Source organism: Lepus europaeus, chromosome 22, assembly GCF_033115175.1.
Source record: "Lepus europaeus isolate LE1 chromosome 22, mLepTim1.pri, whole genome shotgun sequence".
NCBI lineage: Eukaryota > Metazoa > Chordata > Mammalia > Lagomorpha > Leporidae > Lepus > Lepus europaeus.
The window spans coordinates 561,489-589,168 of NC_084848.1; the positions used below are offsets into that span (position 1 = coordinate 561,489).

Here is a 27,680-nt window from a genome sequence, read left to right on the forward strand (position 1 = left end):
TACAGGTGCCTTATGGAAAACCACCTGTGGGAGGGGCCCAAGGGTCCTAGCCTGGGTAGAGGGGATGGGGGAGGCACCTCCGAGTGGTGGCAACAAAGGCACAGTCCCCTGGCACCGGCCAGATGACCTGGAGGTGGACAGGCCACAGAGGGCTGGGGACAGCCACAACCAGCCCCTTCCTGGCTGCCCCCAGCTGCTGTCCTGGGGCCCAGGCCAAGGCCCTCTGATGGCTACCCCAGGGCAGATGTGAAGGGGCACGGTTGCCCCCCGAGGCCAGAGGGCTGCAGGCCTGGCTCCTGGTATGCAGAGGGCGGGCACAGGGCACAGCTGGGTGAGGACAGCACATAGCAGCCACACCACAGCCGCCTGACATCCTGCGGTTGTCTCGGCAAGTCACAAGCGGGGGCCCCAGGGCTGGGCTGGCTGGGCAGCTGCCAGCAGAGGTGTCCAGGTCGGCCCCACCCACCATGGGACGGAGCTAGTGGCCGGCCCCACCCACCATGGGACGGAGCTAGTGGCCAGGATCTGGGGACACCTCACAGCCCAACCCAAGTCTCCAGGAGCCCTTTGGCCAGTCCTGGGGGGACATGGGTCCTACATGAGCAGACAGGCACTGGGGGACGAGGGGGCTGGGGTCCCCCCTGAGCATGAGCTGAGAGCCCCCGACCTTCCAGCAAACCCTGGTATGAGAAAGGGCCCCAGGAGACTGAGCCTTCCTGAGGGCCGCCCTGCCTGCCCCCCCCCAATGAACCCCTTATCTATCTGCAGGACGTACAAGTGGTTTCTATTTTAATTCCCATATCACAGGGCGCTTAAGTGGGGTGGGGGTGGGGTACAGGGGAACTGAGGAGCCCAGGCCAACAGAAACCTGGGGCTGGCTTGCGCCTGTCCCCAGGCCAGTAAGGCTGGGTGCACCGGCAGGCCCGGGGGACTGCTGAGGTCTGCGGAAACCCTCACAGGGGAGGTGCGCAAGGAGCGGGGCAGCCTTGGCTCTGGCTGGGGTGCCGCTCGCTCAGCCAGGCGCAGGGCGCAGTCTCAGCACGGCCCGGCCGAGGGCGCCCTCGGCCTGCTCCCTGGGGCTGAGGCCGGGAATGAAAGACAATGGAAGGGCTGGGTGGGTTTTTTTTTCTTTTTATGAGATTTTTTTTGTTTTTGTTTAATATGAAAATTACTTGAAAAGACAAGGGGCCAACCCCAACAGGCAGCTCGGCCCACCGGCCGCACCGATCTAACATTCCAGGTGAAGTTACAGAGCTCAAGTTCATCTACAAAAAAAGTAATAAAAATAAAATTTAAAATGGCACCTTCAACAGAACATAACAAAGCCGCAGGGCCCGCCTCGGGCAGGGCCCGGCCCCTCAGCTCCGCTCCAGCCGGAAGTCAACACAAAGCTAAAAACAACTGCTCGGCATTCTCGGAATAAGTTAATGGCGGCGGGCGGGCGGGCGCGGGCCGCGTCTGCAGGTGAGGGTGGGAGTGGGGCGCTGGGCGGGCTGGGCAGGGCGGCCTAGTCCTCGATGATGATGGGCTCGTCGTTGACCGGGGCCGGCGGGGGCGGGCGCAGCGGCAGGGCCTGGCTCTGGCGCAGGGCGATGGGCTTGTAGGGCCGGCGGGCAGCACGCTTGGTCTCCGAGGAGGAGAGCAGCTTGCGGATCTTCCTGCGGGCGGCACGGGCAGGCGGTGAGGCCCGGCGGGCGCGGCGGCCACCCCGGCCCGCCCAGGCGCCCGGGCAGGGCCCCACCTGGTCTCCTCGGTGGCCATGTAGAACACGTCGTCGGGGGCATCGATCCAGTTCATCCGCCGCCGCTTCACCGGGGGCAGCGAGCCCCCCCGGATGAGGCGCACTTTGGTGGGATACGACTTCCCGTTGAGCAGAAGGTTCCGGCTTGGTCCCTGCGGCAGAGGAGGAGTGAGGCGGTCCCCGAGAGCCAGGCCCTCAGGGACACGGGCAGACTCCGCCCAGGCGGCAGGGGGCCCTGGGCACAGCCCACTACCCTCCCTCTCCCCAGCCTGGCCAGGCTCACGAATACCCCACGTGGCACCTCTTACCATGTGCCGGGTCTGTCCGTGGTTTGCCAGACCTAATGGGAAAGGAGAGCCAACTGAGGCCGGGCCCCGAGAGCAGGGGACACCCCCGGCCAGCCTCTAGGTCAGCTCAGGCTCCAGGCAGGGGCAAGGCGGCCTGAGAGCCGACAGCCTGCTCCATGCACACGGGCCCTGGGCAATGCCAGTAGGGCTGCACTCAGCACAGCCAGGGCAGCCACACCTCTGCTGGCCACCGCTGGGCCCCACAAGGCCGGGCTGTACCTGGCCTCTCCCCAAGGGCTCAAGATGCCTCACTGGCCAGGGCCTTCACACTCCCTGGCCCAGCCATGAGGCCTAGGGCCAGAGCACCCAGGAGACCTTGCTGGAGCTGGGTCAGGAAGGGGATCCCCCCACCCCCCGCCGGCCGACAAGGCATGGGTGAGCCAGAGCCAGTGCTGGGGCAGCCCAGCCCCCAGTAAGACCCCAGGATGTTCGTGGGCAAAAGCTCTCCAAAAAATTGAAGCCTGTGTGCACCCCCACTCCCCACTTCCCTGCAAACCAGCCTGGGACTTGGTTAGGCCTTCCCCAGAGCTGCTACACTCTACTGGGTGGGGCGGGCCCAGAGCAGCGGCTCCGTGGGCCCTATGGTATCATCCCAAGGCCCTGTGCCAAGGGACAGCCCAGCCCCAGAGCTACTTACCCAGGTAAGTGCCTACCAGGGTGGCGGGTTGGCGGGAGGAAGGAGACAGAGTTAGGTGAGCGCGGGCGTGGGTGGCCCCCGGGACACGATGCAGCAGGCAGCAGGCGGGTGGGCGGTTAGTGAGGGGAGGCTCCATGGCACTCAGCCCACGCCGGACACCAACCCCGCCACCCCAGCCTGCACTGAGGCCCAGTGCAGGCCCAGCCGTTACCCTCCAGGGGCCCCGCCCCGCCCTGCCCCGCCCCACAGGGGGGCACAAGGCCACAGCTGGACGGAGGACCTGAGTTTTGGAAAATGCAGCGGGATTAAACAGACTTTCAATGAAACAAAGCCGGGAGCTGGGGCCTGCTGACAAGGACGTACACCCACTTCTGTTCCCAGGGCTCCTGTCAGGGGTGCAGACCCCAGAGCCAGCCCCGAGCATGGGCAGCAGCGGGGCGCCCACACAAGGAGACAGGGGCCGGGGCATCCTCGTGTCCAGAGGGACTGGCTGCCCCGGCTGCAGTCAGGACGCGACAGCCGGGGCTCAGTGCTCTGCAGGTTCCCGACGGCAGCCCAGAGAAGGCAGCGTGAGGGGTCGCCCACTGCCGCCTGCCCCTCCCTGGCCGCGTGCCTGGCCAGCAGCCAGGCTCACGTCTACCTACTCCTCCCCCACAGGGGTCTGGGGTCCTGAAGCCCCCACCCCAGCCAGTGCACAAGCCCGAGGCCCAGGCAGCATTGCAGGCACAGCGGGGACAGCCCCACGCCCACACACAGGGGTGGGCCGAGAGCATGCGGCAGTCACAGCGCGACGGCAGACAGCACGGGCGGGTGGCGGGGGCACCAGGGCACACGTGCAGGGACAGTCCAGCACGCACAGAGCCAGATAGGGCCGAGGTCAGGGCCCCAGGGCTGCCGGGTGCTGCACCGAGTGACAGGTGAGGCCAGGGGAGTCGGGACTGGCCTGCCCCCGCACGTGCCCTGAGCCGCCCGCTGGGGCCGACACGCGGGCAGCACAGCACACACAGCGTGGCGACGGGCCGGCCGCGAGCGGCTGCCCTGGGCCTTACCCCTACTGGGCATCAAGAGGCGCTTCTTCATGTTGCCTGGCAGCGCCAAGGGACAGAGAGGAGAGAAGACAGGTCAGCGGGGCCATGGTGCCCATGGGCTGCGTGGGGCCCAGGGCTGGCAGGCGCCAGCAGCCCGGACTCACCGTCCACCCCGTTGTGCTGCTCGTAGCTGCGCTTGCCCAGGATGGTGGGGGAGCCGTTGTTGATGACGGGGGCCGACTTGGCCGGCGTCAGGCTACAGAGGACACTGGAGGCGCTCCGCACGGGGTCGGGCTTCGGAGGGCGCGGGTGCGTCTCTGTGGGGATGGCACAGGCAGGGTCGCCGCCGCCCTGATGGAGGCAGCCCCTTGGGGACTCGGGGGTCCTTGGTAGGCCTACACCAGGGGGCTCCCTGAGGGGCTGGGGCAGCGGCCTGCTGGGCTAAGCTCCTCCCCCCTGGGTGACGGCCAGTAGCTGAGAGCATCCAGACGCAAACCCATAAACACAGAGCCCTTCAGGCCGCCTTCACGTCCAGGCCACCAGCGCTGATGGCAGAGCCCTGGCTGCTGGCCCAACACTGAGCTGACCGCCTGCCAGCCCGGCCCTGAGGCCCAAGACCCAAGAAAGCAAGCAATGCCGAAGCCACTTCTGCCTGCGTGAAGGGTACTTGGCTCACAGTTCCGGAATGTCCCCTCCCAGAAGGAAGGTCACCTGCGCTGAGGAAAGGGTGGACTCATGGCCCCAAGCCCCTCCCACCCAGTCCTCTGCTCGCTCTCTCCCAGCAGAGGGCCTGCAGCGGCCTGGCTGCCGTCCCCTAGGGGTGCTCTGCTCTGGGAAAGACCTCCCTGTGGGCAGCGTGCAGCCACCCTGCCCTGGCCTGGACCCTGGGGGCAGGGGTGAGGAGGCCTTGCAGCGGGGGGACAGGACAGCAGCTTGAGCTGCCCGGGCTCCTAAGGACCCCAGGGCCAGGGACAAGGGCAGGGTGGTGGGTGAGGGTCTCCTGGCTCCAGGGCCCAGCGTCCGAGCTGCCTTTGGGCAGTACTTGGGGTGCCCCGACCCCGACCTACCCAGGTACCGCAGCACAGCCTCCAGGGGCTTCCTCACTGCCTGCTTCAGCACCAGCGGGCTCTGAGACGCCTCCGGCAGCCGGGCAGTGCCTGCGAGGGGACCAGGCTGGGTGAGGCTGCACCCTGGCCACCCCGCCCCCGTCAGCATCTGCAGGGACGGGCACTCACACTCGGCCTTGATGGCTGCGCTGTTGATGGGCATGTAGGGATGGCGGGCGGCATGCCAGGGCCGCAGGATCTCACGGCACAGGCGCCGGGCGATGCGTGTCAGCTTGGTGGTGTGCAGGTAGAAGGCCTGCCGCGTCTTCATGGCAAACTTGGGGCTCCCGCTGCTCCGGGCTGGGACGCCGTGGGGACTCTGCGGAAGGGGGCGCGAGGCCCCGACACAGCGCCATGACCGGGGGCCGCGGTGGCGGCGGGCGGGGAGGGGGGTGGGGCCAGCGCGCCTCCTGCTTACCGTGTGACTGCGGTTTGGTCCTGGCCGCTCTCCGTCTAACCGGGTTGGCATTTTCAAGCCACCGTATTTCTTCCAATACGTCCAACAAGACGCGCAGAGACGACACTGCATGTGAGGGGGACCCCAAGAATACCACTGGTAAGACTGTGCGGCTACGGACAACAAAGTTGGAAATAGACGGATTCTTAAGCAGAACCAGCGATGCAGAGAGCATTCCACGGTGCCCCCCGCCACACCCCCCAGCGGGCCCAGGACTCCCCACCCGGGGGCATCCCCCCACGTACCTCAGACCCCACCCACCAGACCCCAGCACTGCAGCAGCCCCGGGCGTTGGGGGCCCTCCCAGGCAGGGGCACGGGCACTCAGGGCCGCGCTGGGCACCGCAGGGCGCGGCCAGCACCAGGCACTTACTGTAACAGCTCTCGCAGGCCCGGCCGGCCACAGGGCTCTGGCCCGGCGCTCCTGTGCCGTTCACCACGCTGGCCTTGACGTTGTTCACGCTGATCTGGTTTGGACTTGGCTTGTTGCTTAAGAGGGAGACAAGGGGAAAAGTCACAGGAATCCGGACGGAGGATGCCCCCCAGCTCCGGAGGTCAGCTCCCCGGGCTCTCGTGGGCCCAGCACCAAGGCAAGCTCAGCGGCCACACCCAGAGCCCCCAGCCTCCCCACACCGGCCACCCCGCTAACTGGGAGGGCTGACTTGCCAGGGGCTTCTGGGATGTGGCCCCCCGCCCCCCAGACCCAAGCCAGGGTCTCCTGCGCCAAGGGGAGGCAGCCCCAGGCCCCAGGCCCCAGGCCCCAGGCCCCAGGCCCCAGGCCCCAGGCCCGAGGCGGCACTCACTAGTTGGGGATGTAGACTTGTTTCAGCTTGCTCTCAGCTTCAGCAGCTTTCAAACGTTTCTTAAAGCAAGGGAGGGGCAGAGAGGTCACAGGCTGGACTGGGCTGCAGGGCAGACACTGGACAGCGAGGCAGGGGTCCTGGGGGCTGGCTCTCTTGGGGAAGACTTTGGAACCCCAGAGATGCAAAGACCTGGCCACGGAATGCTCAGCCAGGGTGCCGGGGGCACACGGGGGCTCTGTAGCATGTGGCAAGTTCACGGGGCACAAAGCTGACAGAGGACACGGGCCCACCTGCTGCACGTATCTGTCGGTGGTCTTCCACATGTAGTAGTACTCGATGATGCTGGTCAGCGACTTCCATGGAAGCTGGGCAAGAGGACGGTGCATCACGGGGGGGCAGCCCCGCTGTGGCCCCAGCATCCCCTCTGAGTCACGGGGGGGCAGCCCCGCTGTGGCCCCAGCATCCCCTCTGAGTCATGGGGGGGCAGCCCCGCTGTGGCCCCAGCGTCCCCTCTGAGACCCCCACCCGAGCCCCACTGCCGTCACTGACACAGCCAGGCCCAGGGCCCCTGCCCGAGGCCCAGCAGCCCCCACCACCAGGGCACTCACGAAGTCCTGCTGGATGTCTGTGAAGTCCTTTCCGTACTTCTCCAGGGCCTCCTCGAAGAGGTTGGCCTCCGACGCCGACCACTCCTCCATCTCGTCCCTGCACAGAACGGGCCCGCCCTGTGGCACGAGGGCCGAGATGGCCTTGGAAATGTCGTAGATGTTCTTGTGCAGCGTGTCCATGGCATGGAACTGTGGCGAGACAGCCGGGGCGAGGGGCCCGGGGTCTTTACCTGAACCTGCAACGTGGCCCCACGCCCTCGGTGCCTCCTGGAGAGGGCCCCTGGCCACAGCCTCCACACACACTGACCGAAGCTGGGTCCTCCCCAGGTCCTGCACGCCTGGGCAGGTGCTGGACACTCACCAAGGTGATGTCTCGGGAGGCGGCGGCGGCACTCATGTGCAGGCTGGGCTGTCGCACGGAGCTGCTGCAGTCCAGGGCGCGTGCAAAGGTGCCCACCGAGCTGGGGGACGGAGACAGGCTGACCCCCAGGCCCTAGGAGCGGGGCAGCACCCGCCACTCCCAGGGCATGCTGCCATGGAGTCTACAGACTACAGTGGCCACAGCATCTGGGGAGCCACCAGGACACTTGGGGAGTGGCAGCCACGGCCTGTGTGCTATGTGGCCTGCTGCACAGCCCAGCCCCTCCCAGCAGAGCACCCAAAGGGCCAGGTGGGATGCCAGGTGAGGCCCAGAGGCAAGGCTGTGGGCCTGGCCGCGACCTCAGAGCCAAGGCCACACGGTCTCCCCGACACCCACTGCAGGAGTCCAAGGACAACAGGCCCCTTCTCCGGTACCCAGAACTCACCGGGCTACCACCAGGAACTGGTCGATTTGCTTGTCGATGAGTGGGTTGTGGGCCTCCCACACCTTGGTCTCCAGCTTGGACTGGTCACGGCCGTCCTCCTCACCTACAGGGAAGCGTGCACTTGCGGAAACTACGGAAGGCCAAGGTCCGAGCCACGGGCCTGCCTGCTCCCTGGGGCCCACAGCACAGACGGTGCAGGGTGGCCACACACAGGCACCTGGGTTGTGGCTTCTGGCATCTGCAGACAGCACCCCTGGGGCTGCGGGCACAGTGAGGGACAGAGACCCACACGGGCCCAGGGGAGAGCCCACCAGGGACGTGGACCCGGTGCTGGCGGCTCCAGAGTGTGACCAGAGAGGCAGCAGAAGCTCCCAGCCCTCACTTTGATCCAGACGCACACTGGCTGTGCCATCACAGCCCCCTGGGGCCTTCACCTAACAGCCTAGGGCGACACCCGTGAGGTAACAGGCAGGGCCCCAGCTCCGGCACTGCTGACCTGCACACAACCAGGGCTGGTTCTGTCCTCTGGGAGCTCTCGGAAGGGTGCTGATGAAACAACGTTTTACTTGCAAAGAACAAAACCAGAGGGCCAGGGCCGTGGCACAGTGGGTGGAGCCGCCGCCTGCAGTGCCAGCATCCCATATGGGCACCGGCTCAAATCTCAGCTGCTCTACTTCCGATCCAGCTCTCTGCTGTGGCCTGGGAAAGCAGTGGAAGATGGCCCAAGTCCTTGGGCCCCTGCACCTGCATGGGAGACCTGGAAGAAGCTCCTGGCTCCTGCATTCAGATTGGCTCAGCTCCAGCCATGGCGGCCATTTAGGGAGTGAACCAGTGGACGGAAGACCTCCCTTTCTCTGCCTCTGCCTCTCTGTAACTCTGCCTTTCAAAGAAATAAATAAATCTTAAAAAAACAAAATCCACGGGATCAGGAGAATGCATGTTCTGAGCCAGCCTGATGGGAGAATGTGTCCACGGCTGTCCTGGGTCCAGGTCCCTGTCCAGCTGCTACACCCAGGACCGAGTGCAGGTGTGAGGTGTCACCCTCCCCTCTAGGCCTCGATGGCGACACACTTTGGTGAGTGAGGGCTCCCGGCTCAGACCTCACGAGGCGCGCAGGGACCCAGGTCAGGGCACCACACGAGCTTAGTCTGGGCGTTCCAAGAAAACATCTGACCCATGGCCAGCGCCGCGGCTCACTAGGCTAATCTTCCGCCTGCGGCGCCAGCACACGGGGTTCTAGTCTGGGTCGGGGCGCCAGATTCTGTCCCAGTTGCCCCTCTTCCAGGCCAGCTCTCTGCTGTGGCCCGGGGGTGCAGTGGAGGATGGCCCAAGTGCTTGGGCCCTGCATCCGCATGGGAGATCAGGAGAAGCACCTGGCTCCTGGCTTCGGATCAGCCCAATGTGCCGGCCGCAGTGTGCTGCGGGCCATTGGAGGGTGAACCAACGGCAAAAGGAAGACCTTTCTCTGTCTCTTTCTCTCTCACTGTCCACTCTGCCTGTCAAAAAATTAAAAAAAAAAAAAAAAGAAAAAGAAAACATCTGACCCTTCTCACAGGGCAGCCTTGGCCACGGAAGGGTCCATGTGGGCCCAGTGGGCCCGGGAGGCCGACCGTAAGGGCTGCAGGTGAGGAACTGGGGCTTTCTGTCCGCGCAGAAACGTGGCCCGTGTCCAGCATCATGGGTGCATCTCCTACCTCTGCCCGCTGAGACCTCTGCTGGAGCCAGGGCATCCCAGGGCCTCAGGCCGACCCTGCAGGACAGCAGCAGCCCAGCCCTCACCGCTGGCCAGGCACAAGTACAGTTTTGCATCCCTTCAATAGGACACGGCTCCAGGAGCTGTGGAAGGTTCTAGAAGCCTCATTCCTGCCAGCCAGGCCACTGCCCCTGGGCCTAGCGGCCCATGAGATCCAGGAGGCGGTGGGGCTGCAGGGAGGCAGGAGGCCCCTCCCTCATGGCTGGGGCTCAGGCTCAGGCCTTCTGTGGTCAGGAAGGGATCCTGGGGGTAGCTGCTCCACAGTCTCTGGGGAGCCCCAGCACTCTCCTGACCGGCACACGAGCAGCCGAGCCCAGGCCCTTGGGTTCTCCCCAGGTGGGAGCTGGCATGGGTTTCACGGTGGACGCGGCTGCCCAGGCTCTGCACCACGGCTGCAGCTCAGGAAGAGACCAAGCAGTGAGCCCAGCAGGCAAGGATGCTGCCACGGGAAGGGCCTGGGCCTGGGCCCCCAGGCTGGCAAGGGAGGGGCCTTGTGCACAGGGACTTGAGGGAAATCCCTCCACTGGCCACTCTGGGGCCCCACGGCTCAGCAAGCCCAGCCCTGCTGCACAGCCAGCACACCGCAAGCAGCCGGCCCACAGGAGCCAGGTCCCGGCCAAGGGCACAGAAACAGAAGGGCAGAAGTGCTAGAGGAAGCCGGGAAGAGGCCCTAGACCCTCGTGCCCCAGTCCTCTGGTGCCATCCAAGGGTGCCCCAGGCCCTTTCAGGGTCCCCAGCTGCCCAACGAGACACAGGATGGGCTTTTGGACAGCAGGTGATGGCTCAAGTACTGGGGTCCCTCCCAGTACCTACAGGTGCTTGGGGAGCGACCCACCAAACAGCACCTTACTCCCTGTCTCCTCATCTCTTAGGGAGACAAACTCCTGCCACGCTCTGCCCCAGCTCCTGCCGCTGGCCCCACCCCACACCCTACCTTCCTTCAGCAGGTCAGTGATGTCGGCCTGGTACCGGTTTCCCACTCGAATCTCTCCTTTGTCTGCCAGGAGGGTCTTCTGCTGGGGGTCGTAGACCAGCGAGTAGAAGAAGAAATCCTGAAACAGCACACACAGGAGCCCCTGCTTGGTCTGTGGGGCCCGCAGCTGGGAGCCCCACCCTCGCCTGGGGAACTCTCTGCCCCCCGACACGGGGCAGGGTGTGGAGGGCGGCACCAGGCAAGAGATCCATGCACAAAGCAGGAGCAGGCACGGCACAGCAGCTGGGACGCCACCCTGCACCCCGGCTCAAGCCCAGCCTGAGCACTCTGGGGTAGCAGTGATGGCTCAGGGAACTGGGTCCCACCCCCCCGTGGGAGGCCTGGACTGGGCACCCCCCGTGGGAGGCCTGGACTGAGCACCCCCCGTGGGAGGCCTGGACTGAGCACCCTCCGTGGGAGGCCTGGACTGAGCACCCCCCGTGGGAGGCCTGGACTGAGCACCCCCCGTGGGAGGCCTGGACTGAGCACCCCCCGTGGGAGGCCTGGACTGAGCACCCCCCGTGGGAGGCCTGGACTGAGCACCCTCTGTGGGAGGCCTGGACAGAGCACCCCCCGTGGGAGGCCTGGACTGAGCACCCGCCGTGGGAGGCCTGGACAGAGCTCCTGGCTCTCACAGGGATCTAAGGAGTGAACCAGCAGATAGAACCAGTCCTGGCTGCTCCACTTCCGGTCCCGCTCCCTGCCAGACGAAGTCCTAAGCCCTGGCTTCGGCCTGACCCAGCCCTGGCCGTTGTGGCCATCTGGGGAGTGAACCACCAGATGGAAGACCTCTCTCTGTCTCTCTAACTCCACCTTTCAAATGAATCAATAAATCTTTTTTTTTTTTTTAAATAAAAGGAAGGAGGGAGGGCAAAGCAAGAAGCGCTGTAGTGACAGCACGGCACAGGCACAGGCGGTGCTTGGGCTGCAGGGCGCCGGTCAGGGGCTCGGGGAGGCCCGATGACGGCCCTCGCTGCAACACGTGTCCCCGCTCGGCAGAGTGCCGAGTCGCCGGGTGAGAAACACGGGGTCCACCTCGGCCTGGCCGCCCTGGAATGCCTGCGACCACGACCTGACCTGGTGACGGCTGCTGAGGCCACCATGTCGGCCGTCCACGGCGCAGCCGCCTCCTCTGAGCCTGCGGGTTTCTGCCACCCTTCCTGCATGGCTGCACCACACAAGGGCAGGGTTCCCGGCGCTCAGCACCCACGGCTTCGCACACCAGCCGGCACTCGGACCTGCCCGGGCTGTCCCCACACGGCCATCTCACGGCAGCCCCAGTTCACACACACTGTCCTTGGTCCACAGATTCATTTCTGCCACGTCCCTGGGGCACCCCACTGTGGCTCCCGCCTCTGGGCATGGCTGCCCACAGCACGCGTGGTCCCTGCTGGCATTCCTGTTTCTAGGCTTGGTACAGCAGGGGCAGGGCCTGAGCCTGCTGGAGACCTGCACTTGTCATCCCGGGCTGCTGGACACAGGGCCCTCAGGCCACAGGTCCAGCCCAGACAGGCAGAGGCCTGGGAGAGGCTAAGTGCTGGGCCTGCCCCTTACCTGCCCCTAGGTGCTGACCCACGCCCTGGCTGCTCCAGACTGTGTGTGGCCTCAGAAAACCGCGCTGGTGAACTCCCCTGGGGATACGTGGCACTACCTGGAGACACCTGGGGCCATCACCCAGGAGGTGACGTGGCGAGCAATCCCTACAGCTCACACGTGGTTCCAGTCACCTGCGTCAGATGCCAGCTGTCCCAGGTCAGCAGGGGTGCAGCCAGCCAGTGCAGATCTGTCCACTGCCAGGGACCAGCTGGGCCTCCTGCACTGACCACAGTCCCCTCAGAGAGGGCCTGGTCTTCCTTGGGTGCTGCAGGTGGGCAGGGCTGGACCTGAGCAAGGAGGGGAAAATGTCCCTGCCCAAGCCAGGCTGAGTCTCACCTCCCGCTCCAGGTAGGACTTGAGAGACTCCGTCTCGTTCAGCAGTGTCACACTGCACTTGCCCCTGTGGGAGAGGAGGATGTGAGGGGAGGGGGCAGGTGTGCACCTGCGGAGGGCAGGGGCAGGTGTGCACCTGACGGGGCGGGGGCGGGGCAGGTGTGCACCTGACGGGGCGGGGGCAGGGCAGGTGTGCACCTGATGGGGCAGGGGCAGGGCAGGTGTGCACCTGACGGGGCGGGGGCAGGGCAGGTGTGCACCTGACGGGGCGGGGGCGGGGCAGGTGTGCACCTGACGGGGCGGGGGCAGGGCAGGTGTGCACCTGATGGGGCAGGGGCAGGGCAGGTGTGCACCTGACGGGGCGGGGGCAGGGCAGGTGTGCACCTGATGTGGGTGGCAGGGGCAGGTGTGCACCTGACAGGGCGGGGGCAGGGCAGGTGTGTACCTGATGTGGGTGGCAGGCAGTGACTCCAGCTGCCGAGACAGGAACAGCTCTCGGTGCCGCAACTGGTGCCTGAGCCGGTCGGGCAGCTCCTCCTCCACTTCCGGGCTCTCGGCCTCCTCCTCTGCTTCCCCTGTAGGACAAGAGCCCTCAGGACGGCCCTGCCCACTCAGGGTGGCCCCTAGGCCCCTGCCCACCCCAAGGAGCCACAGTGCCCGTTCTTGTCCAAGCACCCTGAAGGCTGGGCTCTCCCCAGGGCATCAGGGGGAAGGAGGTGGGGACAGGAGTCCGGCGCTGGCAGAGGAAGCAGCAGGAAAGGAGGAAAGAGGAGCAGCTGCCAGGCGGCTGGCACCGCGGTGAGCAGCAGGTGCCACGTGTCCCAGCCCTGTGGCTAGACAGCCCCGCATGGCCACAGCAGGGCCTGCTGCAGCTGCAGGACACCCTCGGGGCCGGGCTGCATGCAGGCGGCCTGCGCAGAATCCGCCCGGGGCAGGCGCGAGGATTTGTCCTCACCGAGGGCAGCGCTTACCTTCCTCGCCGCTGTCGGCGCCCGGTCCGGCTTTATGGCAGACTGACAAGGCTATGCAACAGACAGACAGCGCCCAGGCGGCAGTGTCAGCGCCACGGCCACTCTCTCCCTGCCCGGGCCTGACCCAGGGCTGCATGGCCGGGGGCAGGGTGGACACGGGGGCCACAGGCCTCCTAGTGGGCCCCAGCCCACCCCAGTGCCCCAGCCCCTTCGGGCAGAGCCCTGACAAGCTGCCACTAAGGACCCCTCCTGCACACACTCCCACCTCCCCAGCTGGGAGCGAGACCTCCAGAGCCTGCAGGGTGGGGCCTCCTGCCCCTGGACACCCAGACTGCTGGCCCCTGCCCTGCACTAAACAACAGAATGCCCCCTGGAGGCCACGGTCATGTCCCTGTCCCTCTCCCCCAATCAGTGCAGCCTGATGGCTCTCTGCTGCCCCTAGTGGTGGCTGCAGGAAGTCCTAACACCTTGCCCAGCTCAGGGGAAAACAAGACTTTTGCCATTTCAATCAATCTGGATAACCTGGGGCTGTTCCAGGCAGGCCTGGCCCATACTCAGGAGCTCTGCTGAGACCTCCCCACTCTAGAGCAGCCCCCTTCCCAGCAGTCCAGGGCCCCTGAGTGTGCTAAGGATGGCACCGGGTCTGTACACCCCCAGCAAGCCTCACACCACCTGCCCATGATGGGTGCTGACTGGAGACTGGGACCCCGATATCCAGCACCAGCCCAGGAAACAGCCACACCAGCGCCCGCACAGCCACACTGCAGCCTCAGGAGGGAGGAGCCCTCCCCGGGCCCTGCCTGGCCATGGGAATGCCCAGTCCCTCTCCTGGGCTCCTGTGTCACCATGCCTTGCTTCAGAGGGAGGAGGGAAGGCTACGACCACAACCTGACCGAGAGGCTATCGGGGACGAGGCCTGCGCTGGCGACTGAGCAGGGGTCAAGGATCTCCACTCAAGCTTCCATGTTCCCCACCCCAGCCCAGCCCAGGATGAGGGTCCTACACAGACCCTGCCTCTCACGACAGCTTTCCAGGCAAACAGCCGCAGGTGGAAAACCTGCCTCTCTGGCAACCAGAGCTGCACGGCCTGGGGCTCCCTCCAGCCCTGGCCAGCTTCCAGGGGGATGGACAGGCCCTGACAGGAGCAGGAGCCACTGTGCCAGCCCTGGGAGCCGCACTGCTGGGCCGTGCAGCTCACGGGCTAGGGGACGAAGGGCAGCGTGTCCGGCTTCCTCCACTCCTCAGGCTCCCCACCTCTGGGGGACCACCTGCAAGCCCAACTCTCCACGCAGCCAGACCCAGCCCTTGGCCAAACGGATGCTTCCCCTGAACCAGCCCCACCCTTGCAGCCTGTGGGGCTAGGCCAAGAGCTTGCTCCGCCCCTTCCCCCACTGGGGGCCTGCCCAGGACACAGACCCCAGCAGCCCCGCAACCTCCTCCCTGAGCCGCCAGCAAAGGCTCACTCACAACCAGCGCTAGAGAAGCCGTCTGGGCCCATGGCACAGAGCGCCTCCCCTCACCCCATGCCCAAGAAAGCCGTGCCCCACCCTCCTGCAAGGCCACCCGGGCACGCGCAGGTCCCACCCTGGTGACAGAACCAAGCGGCCCCTGGACAGCCTGCAGCAGGAAAGGACCGCTGTGGCCTGCGGCGTGGTCCCGACGAGGGCCTCAGGCCACCCTGCTCTCACGGCCATGCACCCCCAGCAGGGGCAACTCCACCAGTCCAGCACCTGTGTCAGGTGAGACACAGGAGCCTCCCCATGCCCCTTCGGGGCTCACCAGGCTGAACCCCAAGAGGGACACCGCTCGGCAGGACGACGGGAGGGACCCTCTCAGCAAAGAGCCAATGAGTCCAGTCCAGGCTGAGCCTGGGCCCCCTGCCCACGGGCGGAGCCAGGGGACCTTCCGGAGGCTCCAAAGGGGCTTCACTGGCGGCAGCAGCCCGGCGCCAGCCCACGACAGCACAGACTCAGTGAGTGCAGAAGGGCCGGCGGGGCCCCGAGCAACCAGCCAGGGCTCCAAGGGCGGACAGAGAGGAGGGCACAGAGGAAGCAGAAGGCGGCCTCCCGTGGCCGCGGCGGAGCCCTGGGACCCCAGCCCTCCCTGCCAGGCCAGGGGCCGCCGGACTCACTGGCATGCTTGTCGGCCAGGGCGATGAGCGTGCTGGAGATGTCCCGTCTGCGGTAGAAGCACACCACCTTGGCCTCCACGTTCCCGCTGGCCGTCTGCAACGGCAAGCAGAGGTCAGGAGCACCACCCCTCCTACAGGCCCAGGCGTGACCCCAGGGGCGGGCACATCACACACACAGCAGACCCCCGAGGCACCTCGAGCCCCTGGGGTTGGGGACCCTGGCAGGCAGAGAACCCCAGGGAGCTGAAGCACCAAGGACTCACGCCCCCGGGCCCCAGGGCAGAACACCAGCTCCAGGAGCCCCGCCCCAGCCCTGCCTGCCTTCCTGCTGGAGCCCCCACCCACCTTGTTCCGGCTCGGCCCTGGAAAGCCTCACAGGCGACTCTGAACAGCACTGCCCTCAGCCAGGCCACGTGGGCAAAGCAGGTGCTAGGACAGGCACAGGCTGATGGGGACCCACAGCAGCCCAGCCCCTCGCCATCTGTGTTCGGTGAGAGCCACACGAGCTGAGCACCCACAGCTCTGTTCAGGCCCTACACCCATCAGCCACGCTTCTGCCGTGCCACTGGGCTCAGCTCACTCTTACAACGCTTGGACATGAGCCACCAGGGTGGGGTATAAAAGGTGTTTTAAAAAATGGTGCACAAGGTGAGGGCAGTGCTGTGGCGTAGCAGGTGAAGCTGCCACCTGCAGTGTCGGCATCCTAGTGGGCGCCGGTTTGAGTCTTGGCTGCTCCATTTCCGATCCAGCTCTCTGCTATGGCCTGGGGCCGGTGCTGTGGCTCAGCAGGTTAATGCGCTGGCCTGAAGCACTGGCATCCCATATGGGCGCCAGTTCTAATCCGGGCTGCTCCTCTTCCAATCCAGCTCTCTGCTATAGCCTGGGAAAGCAGTAGAAGATGGCCCAGGTGCTTGGGCCCCTGCACCCACATGGAAGACCCAGAGGAAGCTCCTGGCTCCTGGCTTCAGATCGCAGCTCCAGCTGTTGTGGCCATCTGGGGAGTGAACCAGAGGATGGAAGACCTCTCTCTCTGTCTCTACCTCTCTGTAACTGTCTTTCAAATAAATAAAATAAATCTTAAAAAAAAAAAAAAAAGAAGATGGCCCAAATGCTTGGGCCTCTGCATTCATGTGGGAGACCTGGAAGAAGCTCCTGGCTCCGGATCAGCCTAGCTTCGGTCATTGTGAACATCTGGAGAGGGAACCAGCAGCTGGAAGACCTCTCTCTTTTTCTCTCTGCTATTCTGCCTTTCAAATAAATAAGTAAATCTTTAAAAAAAAAAAAAAAAAGATGGGGGGGCAAGCAATACAAGCACTGTAGCTGACGTCAAAGCCAGGAGACTCCGGGCGACACCACCAGTTCCCAGGGCAGCCCTGTGGGCGTCTCCAGGTCTCTGGTTCTCAATGGTTCTCAACAGCAGGGCTGGGGGCTGGCGCTGTGGTGCAGCAGGTAAAGCTGCCACCTGCCTTGCTGGCATCCCATAGGGACAACGGCTGGAGTCTCAGCTGCTCTGCTTCCAATCCAGCTCTCCGCTACGGCCTGGGAAAGCAATGGAGGACGGTCCAAGTGCTTGAGCCTCTGCACCCACATGGGAGACCCGGAAGAAGCTCCTGGCTCCGGCCTGGCCCAGCCCCAGCTGTTACGGAGATCTCTCTGCCTCTGCCACTCTGTAACTCTGCCTTTCAAATAAATTCTTAAAAAAAAATTCCTGCCTGCAGCTGTAACCCTGTACAATTCTGACTGCTGTGTCTCCAAGGTCCCCGTGTGCTTCGTCCTACAGCTCCCGCCCTCCTCACCCCTGCACCCAGCGCCACTTCCAGAGCCTTTGCTCCACGCTCTACTGCCCTTCACCCCAGGGCCTCAGCCCATCTTGCTTTGCTTTGTTTGCTTCTGTCCCTGCAGCAGCTCTGTCCCCGGCTCCGGCTCCAGGGCGTGTGGCTCTGCTGTCACAGAGAGGCCACGGGGCTTCTGTCAGGGGGTGGAGACCCAGGCCCCTGTGCACTCGAGGCCCCATATGGGGTGGGGTTTGATGGAGCTAACTGACTCAACAGACTTTCTTCATTAAAAGAAAGAAAACCTTTTATTTACTTATTATTTATTTTAAACAGAGAAACACTCAGAGATCACTGCTCCACCCACTGGCTCACCCTGGACACCCACAGCCAGGGCCAGGCCAGGCTGAAGCGTGGGTGGCAGCCATCACCTGCTGTCCCCAGGTATGGGAGCGGCGTAGTGACCACCGCACCCAACACCACCCACCACGGGCAGTCAGTCTATCCTGTGTCCCCAGCCCGCTTCCCGTGCTCAGTAGGCGGCTTCGGGACCTGGGCCCCCGCGGCATGGGCCGAGCCTCCCCTCCCACCCCTCCCCTCCCGCTATGGCAGGGGTGTCTGGTGAGACAACACAGGGCAGAGTCCATGGTCAATCTGCTGCAGCCACCCGGGCCCCTGGACGCTGCCCAGCCTGGAACCCTGGCACAGGGTCCTCCTGCGAGGACGCTGGCTCCGGCAGCCACAAGGCCCTCAGGGGAGTCACCGTGCCCCTCGCGGCAACCCGCAGCCTCCGCCAGCCCGGGCACAGGCATGCAGCTGCCCCTGCACACCAAGGCTGGGGAGGGGCAAGGGCCACCCGGCCTGGGCCCCACTCCGGCCACAGCACTAGTGCAGACTAGAGGGAGTTGGAGATGCCCGGCGCGCCCACCACACACACCACCACTCGGGGGTCGCGGCTGCTGAGAGCGAAGCAGGCGCTACCCTCCAGGAGCAGGGCTCTCGCTCCAGCTGAGGACACCAGCCAGTCCCCCACCTCCCGCCAGGAGGAGCCTGGTGCTGCCTGGCCCCAGCCACCACCCCTTGTCCCCAGGGTGGAGGTAGATGCTGCACCCAAAGCCCCAGAGCCCCCAGCCCGGCCCAAGGCAGCCCATCCTGTGCCATCCCCAAAGCCCCCAATGGGCTCTGCCACCATGAGGTCCAGGGAGGCAGCAGCTCAAGGCTGGCCTGGCATGGGCCGGGGTCCACGTGCTGACTTCCTGCAGGAGGAGGCCCTGACTCACACCCCCTACCCCTGCAGGCCCCGGTCCCCTCCAGCTGGAGCCTGCACACACCCAGCTACCCAGACACACACACAGCCCCTGGGGCTGTGCTGGGCAGAGCTCCTGGCTCAGCAGTGCCCACGTGCCAGGGCCTGCAGCTGTGGCTCTGAGCCCAGGGGTACGGGGTGCTGCTCTCTGCACTCTCTGCTACCGGGCACCCCAGCCCCTCCAGGCAGTGTGAGGCCCAGCACCCACCGGGCAGTGTCGGGCCTGCAGGTGGCCCGAGGCCGTCCCTGGTAGATGCCTGCCAAAAGCCCAGCTGTGGACCTGAGAGGGCCAGCAGACAGAGCCACCGGAGGCGGTCACCCACACTGGGTCCCTGGGCAGGGCCAGCGCTAGGAGCCACGTACCTTGTTGAGCTCCTCAATCCTCCGGATCAGGTACGGGTTGCTGGAGGAGTTCTCGAAGTAGACGTAGTCTGTGAACAGGAGAGACGGTGTCACTCGGAGCTCCGGGGCACCAAGGCAGGCAGGAGCAGGGAGGCACCCAAGGAGGGAAGCATAGGGACCCAGCCCAGCAGCGTCCAGGGCTTCCCCTGCCCACAGCCCTGGGGACGCCTTCCTGCAAAGCCCTATCGGCGCCCACTGGTCCCACCCCCATGCCCGCAGCTCTGCCGAACTTCCCTCTAAAGACACAACTCACAGGGCAGAGCAGCCCCCGACAAAGTCACCCTCATCCAAGAACAGGGACATCGGCGTGCTGTCCACAAGGTCCCCTGGGACCAGCCACCAGGTGACACCTCTCCTTGTGGGGAGGCCCAGGAGGGCAAGGTCACAGCCACCACCTCGCACCTGCTTTGCGGGTGAGGGCTGCAGGTGCAGCCACCACCAGCCCAGTGCTCCCAAGGGGACAGGAGCAAACCCCAGCAAGGGCAGCACCAAGGGAGCCCCTGTCCAGCAGAGGTCAGGCCGTGCTGCGAGCTTCTGCCAGGTGGCCGGAGGGGCATCTCCTCGTGCTGCTGGCACCAGTGCCCCAGGGGAGAATAAACCAGTCAGTGCTACCAAAACCTACGGGCTGCCCACCAGCCAAAGGGCAACTGGGAAAGGACAGGAGTGACAGCCACGTTCCCTCCCAGGTGGCAGCAGGGCCCTACACTGAGGCCATGCTTGTACAACAGCTCAGGGCCGCCTGCAGTGTCAGCATCCCAGGTGGGCACCGGTTCTAGTCCCGGCTGGTCCACTTCCAATCCAGCTTCCTGCTGTGGCCTGAGAAAGCAGTGGAAGACGGCCCAAGTGCCTGGGCCCCTGCACCCCTGCACCTGGAAGAAGCTTCTGGCTCCTGGCTTTGGATCACCCTAGCTCTGACCATTGCATTCAGTTAGGAAGTGACAGCAGATGGAAGACCGCACTCCCCTCCAGCTCTGCCTTTCTGTAACTTCCAAATAAATACAATAAATCTTTAAAACAAAATACTAACAGCTGCTGGATTCTCTGCTCTAAACAGGTAAGTCTCATCACATACAGATTATATCTCAACAAAGCTGTTTTCCAAAAAGCTCTCCAATCAGTAACCTAAACTTTCACTCCTACGGCCCAGACACAGCACAAATTAAACCCAATTACCCACCCTTGCAAAATCTAGAACGTCCCCCCTGTGGTGAGGCCGGGGTCTGTGCATCTCACGGAGGCGAGAGCTGACAAGCCGGCCACCACCCAGCACCGTCGCAGGGAGGGCCGGGCTGAGCACTGTGGTGGTGTCAGTCCTGCCTTGGTGGGGGAGGGCAAGGCAGGAGACAGCAATGATGGAAAGAGTGAAACCCAAGGAAGCCAAGTGGCCAATCCAAAGCACAAGCTGACAAATCCACAGCAGCCACACACCCAGGAGCGCGGGGCTTCCCGTGGTCAAGGGTTGGCAACAGCCAACGCCAGCTCCCCTGCAGCTCTCCCAGAACCTCTGAGCTCAGCAGGGGCCTGAGAGGCAGACTGCCCCAACTGATCGGGACGCATGGTGCTCCAGCCCTTAGAGCCAGAGCAGACCACAGGGCCGCCACCCACGTGGCATGGGGTGGTCAGAGAAACCCCAGTCCTGCTCCCGAGAAAGGCTCTCGGCGGACGTCTCACCTCATGGCCACATCCGCTTCCCACCCAGCTCTCTGCTGATGGCGCAAGTGCATGGCCCCTGCACCCATGTGGGAGACCTGGAAGAAGCTCCTGGCTTCAGCCTGGCCCAGCCCTGGTCGTTGTGGCAATCTGTGGAGTGAACCAAGGGACAAAGGATCTCCAACCCCCACCCCATAATTCTGCCTTTCAGATAAATAAATCCTTAAAAAAAAATCCCCACTCCACAAAAAGGTTTGTAATACTGGAAGGATGAGCACGAGGGCACAGGCAGCGAAGCCACACCTGCAGCGCCCACATCCTGCATGAGCGCAGGTTCCCGTCCCAGCCACCCCGCTTCTGACCCAGCTTCCTCCTCACACACCCTGGGAGGCGGCAGGTGATGCTCAAGGGCTTGGGCCATCTGGGGAGCACGCCGGCAGATGGAAGACCTCTCTCCCTCTCTGTCACCTCCCCCTTCAAATACAGAAACCTTGAAACCACCTGAGAGCCTGGGAACCTGCACCGGACGAGAGCACCTGCAGCCCACACTGGTCTCCCCGAACCCTGCCTCCCGCCTTCAGCTTCGCTGAGTCCCAGGGCTCCTTCCAGCACACCCCTGGACCTGAAGGGCGTCTGAGACCCTCACCCCACGACCAGCGGCTTCCAGGCGCGGCGGAGGCGAGGGTACTCGGCCGGCAGAGCCTGCCGCGAGCCCACCCCCCACCCTGGGCGGCTGGGGCCACCAGGGATCCCTGAGCAGCGGGCCAGGCGCGACTAGCTGCAGAGCTCACTTGGTGGCGGGCTAACCGTGGTGCACAGTTCTTCTCAAACTATTCAACCTTGGCTGGTGCTAGGGCACAGCAGGCTAGGCCTCCACCTACAACACCAGCTTCCACACGGGCACCAGTTTGAGTCCCAGCTTCTCTGCCATGGCCTGGGAAGGCAGCGGAAGATGGCCAATCACTCGGCCCCTGCACCCACGTGGGAAACCCAGACGGGGCTCCTGGCTCGCCATTGCAGTCATGTGGGGACTGAACCACAGGATGGATGGAAGACCTTCCTCTCTCCCTCTGTAATTCTGCCTTTCAAATTAAAAAATCATTTAAAATAAGCAATAAGACACACCAAGTCGTCCAGCCGCTCATGATAAAGTCAAGGAACTTTGACAAAAATCCTCGGGACCGACGCAGCCGAGTCCTCGCGGCCGGATGGGGAGGAACAGGCGCCTGGGCTCTCGGTGCCCAGGTCGTCCCGCAGCCGAGCCACGTCCCGCAGCCCTGCCCAGCGCCTGCCCAGCTTCTCTGGACACGTTCCCACCGGCTCCCCACTCACAGCGGGCCCCTGGCCGGGCTCTCGGCAGCCACCGGGGAACTCTGGGCCCCAGTCCCATGCTGCTCTGCCAGCCGAGGAACGAGACCCCACCAACCGAGGCCACTGTCCTGCTCCCCACACCAGGGATGGCGCACACACCATGCCAGTGACGATGCAGGGTCTCACCTGCGGGAGCCGAGCTGCGTCGGGCAGTGCAGACACAGACCTTCAGCCTCTGCCCTGGCCCCTGGCTCCGTGTGCTGAGGCCGAGGCAGGATGAGGCTTGAGACTAGCCCGGGGGAGCCCCCAGGGAGGGGAGGGGACTGGAGGCCGAGTCGGGGACTGTACCCATGGCTGCTCAGTGAGGCTTGGGACCCTGTGGAGGGCAGCACCACGGGGCATGGGAGCCCCACTCTGCACACCTGTGTCCTTTGTAACGTGCACTGTGACAAACAGGGAACCCCAAGGAAAGTGTTTGCCCAAGGTGATCACACCCAAGGCAGGGACGGCGGAAACCCCGACTTGTAACCGGGCAGGCAGAAGTGCCCAGGTAACAACCTGGAATCCACACCTCTGCCTCAGCCGCCCGGAGGGCGGACCGGCAGCTGGCCAGGGGAAAGCACCAAGGCTTGGGGACCAGGGACTGCCGTGTGCTGGGCTGAGAACGAGCAACACGGTTTGGCTTCCCCGTGCTCAGAGGCACCACAGCTCGTGCCCATCACACGCACGAGGCCCAGCCTGGAACACGAGTGACCGCGTGCATTCAGCTGTGCCCATCAGGTGTTACTGGCGGGGGCTGAAGTCTAAATTTCATGAAAGTTTCTTCGTTTTCTGTGTCACCCAGACAGGCAGAGGGCTGCCCGGGCCAAGACAACGGTTTCGGCCACACCATCTCCCACGATGGCTTCTGCGTGGCCCCCACCCACGTTCCATTCATCCTCTTGTTTCACAGAAATGAATGAGCCATTGCAAACCTTCTGACAGAAAAGCAAGCACAGAACAGGTCAGCGACACAGAGCACAGCCGAGCTGGGGGAGCCACAGCTCCCGGGCTGGCGGGGCCGAGCCCCCGCGACTCCACGCGGGCCGTGGGCCATGACGGCAGAGCCCCGCACCAGAGGTGCCCAGCACACGACGCCGGGCTGGGCAGTTCTCAGCTCGAGCGCCTGTCGGCTGCAGCACTGCCACTCACACCAGGGAGCAAGCTCTCTGGGCCCGAGTCCCACACCGGGGAGCCCGTGCTTGGGTTCCTGCACCCACGCGGCAGACCTGGCCAGAGCTCCTGGCTCCTTGCTCGGGCCTGGTCAGCCCTGGCTGTTGTGCGCATCCGGGGAATGAACCACAGAATGGAAGATCTCTCTCTGTCGCTCTGCCTTTCACAAAGACTGCAACAGCTCAAAGGTGTGTGCAGCCTCCCCCGTGGGGATGGCCCCAGACACGGGCACAGGTGCTTCCGTGGCTGCCAGCGAGGGCCTGGGGGGTCACGGTGGGTGGCAGCTGCTGGACCCAACAACGGCCAACGTGGACACCTTCACCCACGCCGCCTGTGCGCAGCCACACGCGGGAGCAAGAGGGGCTTGGGACTGTGGGACTCCACTCCGACACGGTGTCCTGGCCAGGGAACTGCAGGGACAGGAAATGGACCCACGGTTGCTGGGAGGGGCACGGGGCACTCGTGGCATTACTGGCACGTGATGAGGACCTGTGGTGGTCACATCCCCGTGCACATTTGCCAAAAACCACACAACTGTGCACGTTCGTGAAGAACACGCCCGGAACTCTCACCAAGGGGCCTGTGGTGCTGGCACCGCACAGGAGCCCGGGCTAGACCCAGCTCCCTGCTGACGCCCAGGGAGAGCAGGGGAACTGACCGAGGTGCATGGGGGACCCGGATGAAGCTCCTGGCTCCAGCCTGACCCAGCCCCGTCCAATGTGGCCATTTGGGGAGTGACCAGCGGGTGGCAGACCTCTCCCCTCGCTCACACACGGCAGCTCGTACTGGTAGGAGCTGACGGCGCAGACCTGGGAAAGCAGGGCGAGGCACCCAGGAGCTCTGGGCCCAGCGCCTGCGTGCAGGTGCAGCGTCTCCACCTGCCACTCCCCAGACCCAGCAAGAGCTCAGGACACCTGAGCCGCATTCCCCTCTGGGGGGGGACACAATCTGTATGCCTGCAGGTCATGCCCCCTGGCTGTCCACAGCCCCTCGTTCACCCATGCTGTGCTGTGGTCAACACAGGGTGGTCAGCAGCAGAACCGAGACCCTCGGCACAACCCCGGCTCCAGGAGTCTCATCTCTGCAAGAGAGCATGTGGCCCCCGCCAGACACAGGCCCTCTGCAGAGCCCAGTTGGGGACAGAAAGCAGAGTGGGTTAGGGGCCGCGCCCCGCACCCACAGGCTGCTAAGCGGCTTTCAGGGGGGCAGCACCATGTCCTTCCCCGGCCAGCTCATCCCCGCGGCAGCTGTGGCACAGCCTGGCAACAGGAGGTGCAGAGCCGGGCCTTTGGGCCCGAGGGATGGGCTGTGACCCCCACGGCCCCTGTCCAGGTCTGCCTTGTTGCCACTAGGAAGACAGGGCGAGAGGCAGCGGGACACGAGGAGGAACACCCTCCAGAGAAGGCACACTGGGTGCCGGGCTCCCCAGAGGAGCCCTTCCTCACCTGGCCGAGCTCTGAGTATGACGTCCAGCAGTCACCACAGACGGCCACGGCCAGAGACTGCTTCTAGGCCATTCGTTCCAATTGATTTTGTTATTAACCCAAGAGCTCCGCGGCCAAATGTTTCTCTTAAAACAATAGGACAGCCCCAAAGCAGGTGCAGAAGCCCCCTGCTGCTGGGGGTCGAGGTGCCCAGATGGAGGCTGGCAGCTGCCCCCACCGACAGATCCCCAGGTCCTCCCATGCCCCTCGGTCCACGTCCCAGATCCCCACTGTGGACGGAGAGCCAGCAGCTTCCAGAGGCGGCCCCTGTGCAGGGGGCAGGGCGACCACAGCCACACAGGGGATATTCTCTGTCCCAGCCGGGGGTCTCCATCCTGGGGAACGCCTTACTTAACCAAATAGCTTCGGTGGAAAAATAAACACCAGGGCTACAACAAAAGAAGTCAGGGGTGCAAGCAGGGCCCACCGCAGCCTCACGCCCCTGCAGCTCCGGCCCTGTCCCCTTCTGCAAGCACAAGCTGCCCAGGGCGGGGGAACAGAGAACAGAACCCCAAACTGTAGGAGCTGTGGGCACAGCGGCCGAGACACACGCCAGTCACCCTGGCAGAGGGCTGCCCAGAGGCCCAGGAACCCTGACCCCGCTCAGGGCCCCTGTCCAAGGCCAGGCCTCTCTGCCTAGTCGGCTGGCACAAAACCTGGCCGTGGCACCTGCAGCCCCCCAGCTAAGACACAGGACTCCGGGCAGTGTGATGTCAGCTGGAACTTTCTAGCGCACGTATGTCCCACGCACGGAGACGCCAGTTCTGCGCTCTGAAAGGCCCATCTGCCTGGCCTTTCCCAGGAGGCGGGGCCGGGACCAGACCACAGGAACAGGCCCCGCCCAGGGCCGGTCCCTCGCTGGCCACTCCCCCAGGCCACAGCAGGCCGGAGAGGCCCACTCTGTCAGAGGGACAGCGTCTTCCTGTCCCCCACCTGGGGGCTCAGGCAATGCTGAGCCGAGATGCCAACAGCCGTCCACCATAGGCACATGGCATGTGAGGCTCTGTGTAGATGGCGTGAGGCCCACCTCTGGGGTTCCTGGGGCCATGACCCCCATTCTGCGTCAGGCCCTGCAACCCCAGCCACAGACAGGAAGTAGAACCTGGCTCCACCCGGCACCGTGGGCTCCAGATCCAAGCCGCCCCGCCCTCAAGGCACCCAGGTGGGCCCTGGGGAGCTGCTGCAGGGCACAGGGAAACTGAGGCACGCCGTGCAGGGGCCACCATGAGGGGGTCCAGCCTGGACTGGGGGGGTGGAGTGAGAAGCTCCCCAGGCACAACCCAGGCAGGAGGTGTCCCGCCTGCTGGGCTGGGGGCCTGGGCAGGGGTCCTTCCCTCCAGAGCCCACCCCACCCCGCCACCCCCCCTCCGCGGCACGGCATGGCTGCCAAAGCTGGGAGGTGCCATTCTGCTCCCTCACTCGTCCCTCCACTGGGGCTGGGAGTCACCGGCAAGGAGCTCCCTGGGGCAGCAGCGGGGTCCAGGGAGGTGGACGAAGGGCCCCTGTCCCCCAGCATCTTGGCAGGGAGTGTGGACTGCCTGCGTCCACCCAGGGCCCCGCGGGCAGAGGTGTGAGCTGGTCAGTGCCCACCCCGAACACCAGAGGGCCCCGGGCACACCGGGCCCAGGCTGCAGGGCTGGCCTGGCTGGACCACGCTCAACCCAGACTCCATGTCCGGCTCAGGCCTCGGTGGAGAAGGGGGGGTATAGACAGGATCCGGGGGGTACTAAGACAGCTACGCCTGCCCTGCGGGGTCACTCCGCGGCGGGGAGGGCGGCTCACGACGGGGGGCGGGGGGATGGGGCGCCACCCCGGGCTGGGAAGGGCCTACCTGAGGGCCAACGCGGGACCCCACGCAGCCGCCCGCACACGCACACGCACACGCGGGCGAGGCCCGGGCCCAAGGAGAACCGGCGCCCCCCGCCCAGGCCTCACCCAGCGCTGCCTCGCTGGGCTGGGGTGAGCAGGAGGCAGCGAAAAGTTTGGGGTGACTTGGAGGCTACGCGGGATGAGGGTCCCCCGCGGACGAGCCCCCACCCCCAGCGCGGCCCCCACGGGACGGCCCCCGGCCCAGCTGCAGGAGCGGCTCGCGGGGAGGCCGCCCAACCCCCGGAGAAGCCCCGCTCCGCGGCGCCGGCGCCCCCACAGCCCAACGCCCCCGAACTCCCGCGGCGGCGCGCGCCAGCCCGGCCACGTGCTCCGCCCGGGGGCTCCCGCCCGGCCGGGCCCCGGAGGGGGCCCCGCACGGCTCCCGGCCCGCACCCCGCAGCCGCCCCCGGCCCAACAGGTGGGCCCGGCCCCGCCGCCCCGGCAGCTCGCCGCCCCCCGCCCCCCGGCCCGGCCCGGCCGCCCGGGGCCATTTTGGGTCGGGGCGGCCGGGGCGGGGGCCGCGCGGGGGGGGGCGGCGGGGCGGGGGGGCCGAGGCCGCGCCGCGGGGGCGGGGGGGGAGGGGCGGCGCGCCGCGGGGCCGGGGCGGGGGCGGGGGCGCGGGCCGGGCGGGGGGGCGGCGGCGGGGCCGCGCCGCGGCGCATAAAGGCGGCGCCGGGCCTTACCTCCGACCCTGTACATGTTGGCGGCCATGTCCGGGCCGGCGGCGGCGGCGGGGCCGCGGGCGGGCGCGGCGCGCGGCGCGGGCGGCCGGAAAATGGAGGCTGGGGCGGGGGCGGCGCGGGCCGGGGCGGGCGGTTTAAAGGGGCCGCGCTGCTGCCGCTGCCGCCGCCGCCGCCGCCGCCGCCGCCGAGGCCGCCGAGGCCGCGCAGGGACGGGAGGGCCGCGGCGCGGGCGGGAGAGGAAGGGGAGGAGCGGCCGCGCGGGGAGGGGCCTCGGGCGCCGCCGCCCACCGCGCGGGCCGTTACCCGACCCCGCGCCGCCGCGGCCGCGCGCCCGCCCGGCGGAGCTCGCCCCCGCGCCCCGGCCGGAGCCTCCCGCCGCGCCTGCCCCGCTGGGTCAGCCCCGGGGACGGCCGCCTGCGCGGCTCGGGCCCTGCGCGGACTCCCGGCCTGCCCCGAAGCTCGGGGGGGGGGGGGGTCTGGCCTGGAGGCCCCCGCCCCACGGGCTGCCCGCGGGGCCCAGCCTTCTGTGTCCCCGACGCTCCGCGGTCAGCCCCCGCGGTCGGCCCCGGACACGGCGGCCGGGTCTCGCCCGGGGTGCAGGCCGCTCCCTGCGCTCTGCGGGGCCAAGCGGGCGCGCCGCACCGGGGCTTCCCGCAGCGCCCGGCGCAACGTGACTGCGTGCCCCGCGCTTGGGGAAGGCCT

At 65.9% G+C, this 27,680-nt stretch overlaps 1 protein-coding gene across 5 annotated transcripts; it reads right to left on the bottom strand.

Moving 5' to 3' along the window:
- Positions 1 to 1,117: 1,117 nt before the first annotated feature.
- On the bottom strand, positions 1,118 to 27,048 carry MTA1 (metastasis associated 1). 5 transcript variants are annotated; one of them, XM_062181725.1, is made up of 21 exons: positions 26,979 to 27,048; positions 18,731 to 18,798; positions 15,290 to 15,383; positions 13,159 to 13,209; positions 12,633 to 12,762; positions 12,191 to 12,254; positions 10,220 to 10,337; positions 7,533 to 7,635; positions 7,088 to 7,187; positions 6,727 to 6,915; positions 6,409 to 6,483; positions 6,119 to 6,177; positions 5,689 to 5,804; positions 5,278 to 5,429; positions 4,989 to 5,178; positions 4,821 to 4,910; positions 3,918 to 4,070; positions 3,775 to 3,810; positions 2,050 to 2,081; positions 1,742 to 1,893; positions 1,118 to 1,658 (listed from the first exon to the last, which is right to left on the bottom strand). In XM_062181725.1, exons 1-21 carry the CDS (start codon positions 27,004 to 27,006, stop codon positions 1,508 to 1,510), a joined length of 2,151 nt encoding a protein of 716 aa, XP_062037709.1. In that variant the 5' UTR covers positions 27,007 to 27,048; the 3' UTR covers positions 1,118 to 1,507. The 5 variants fall into 5 exon arrangements, 4 of the variants coding, with proteins under 4 accessions (XP_062037709.1, XP_062037711.1, XP_062037710.1 ...); XM_062181727.1 differs by lacking the exon at positions 13,159 to 13,209; XM_062181726.1 differs by lacking the exon at positions 3,775 to 3,810.
- Positions 27,049 to 27,680: the final 632 nt, after the last annotated feature.

Excerpts from the sequence above, each read along its gene's own strand:
- MTA1 (XM_062181725.1), bottom strand. The coding sequence starts at position 27,006 with ATGGCCGCCAACATGTACAGGGTCGGAG. Across the intron at positions 13,210-15,289 it reads CCTGGCCGACAAGCATGCCA|CCTTGTCAGTCTGCCATAAA; the intron begins GTGAGTCCGGCG and ends TCTGTTGCATAG. Across the intron at positions 6,178-6,408 it reads CCGACAGATACGTGCAGCAG|AAACGTTTGAAAGCTGCTGA; the intron begins GTGGGCCCGTGT and ends CCTTGCTTTAAG.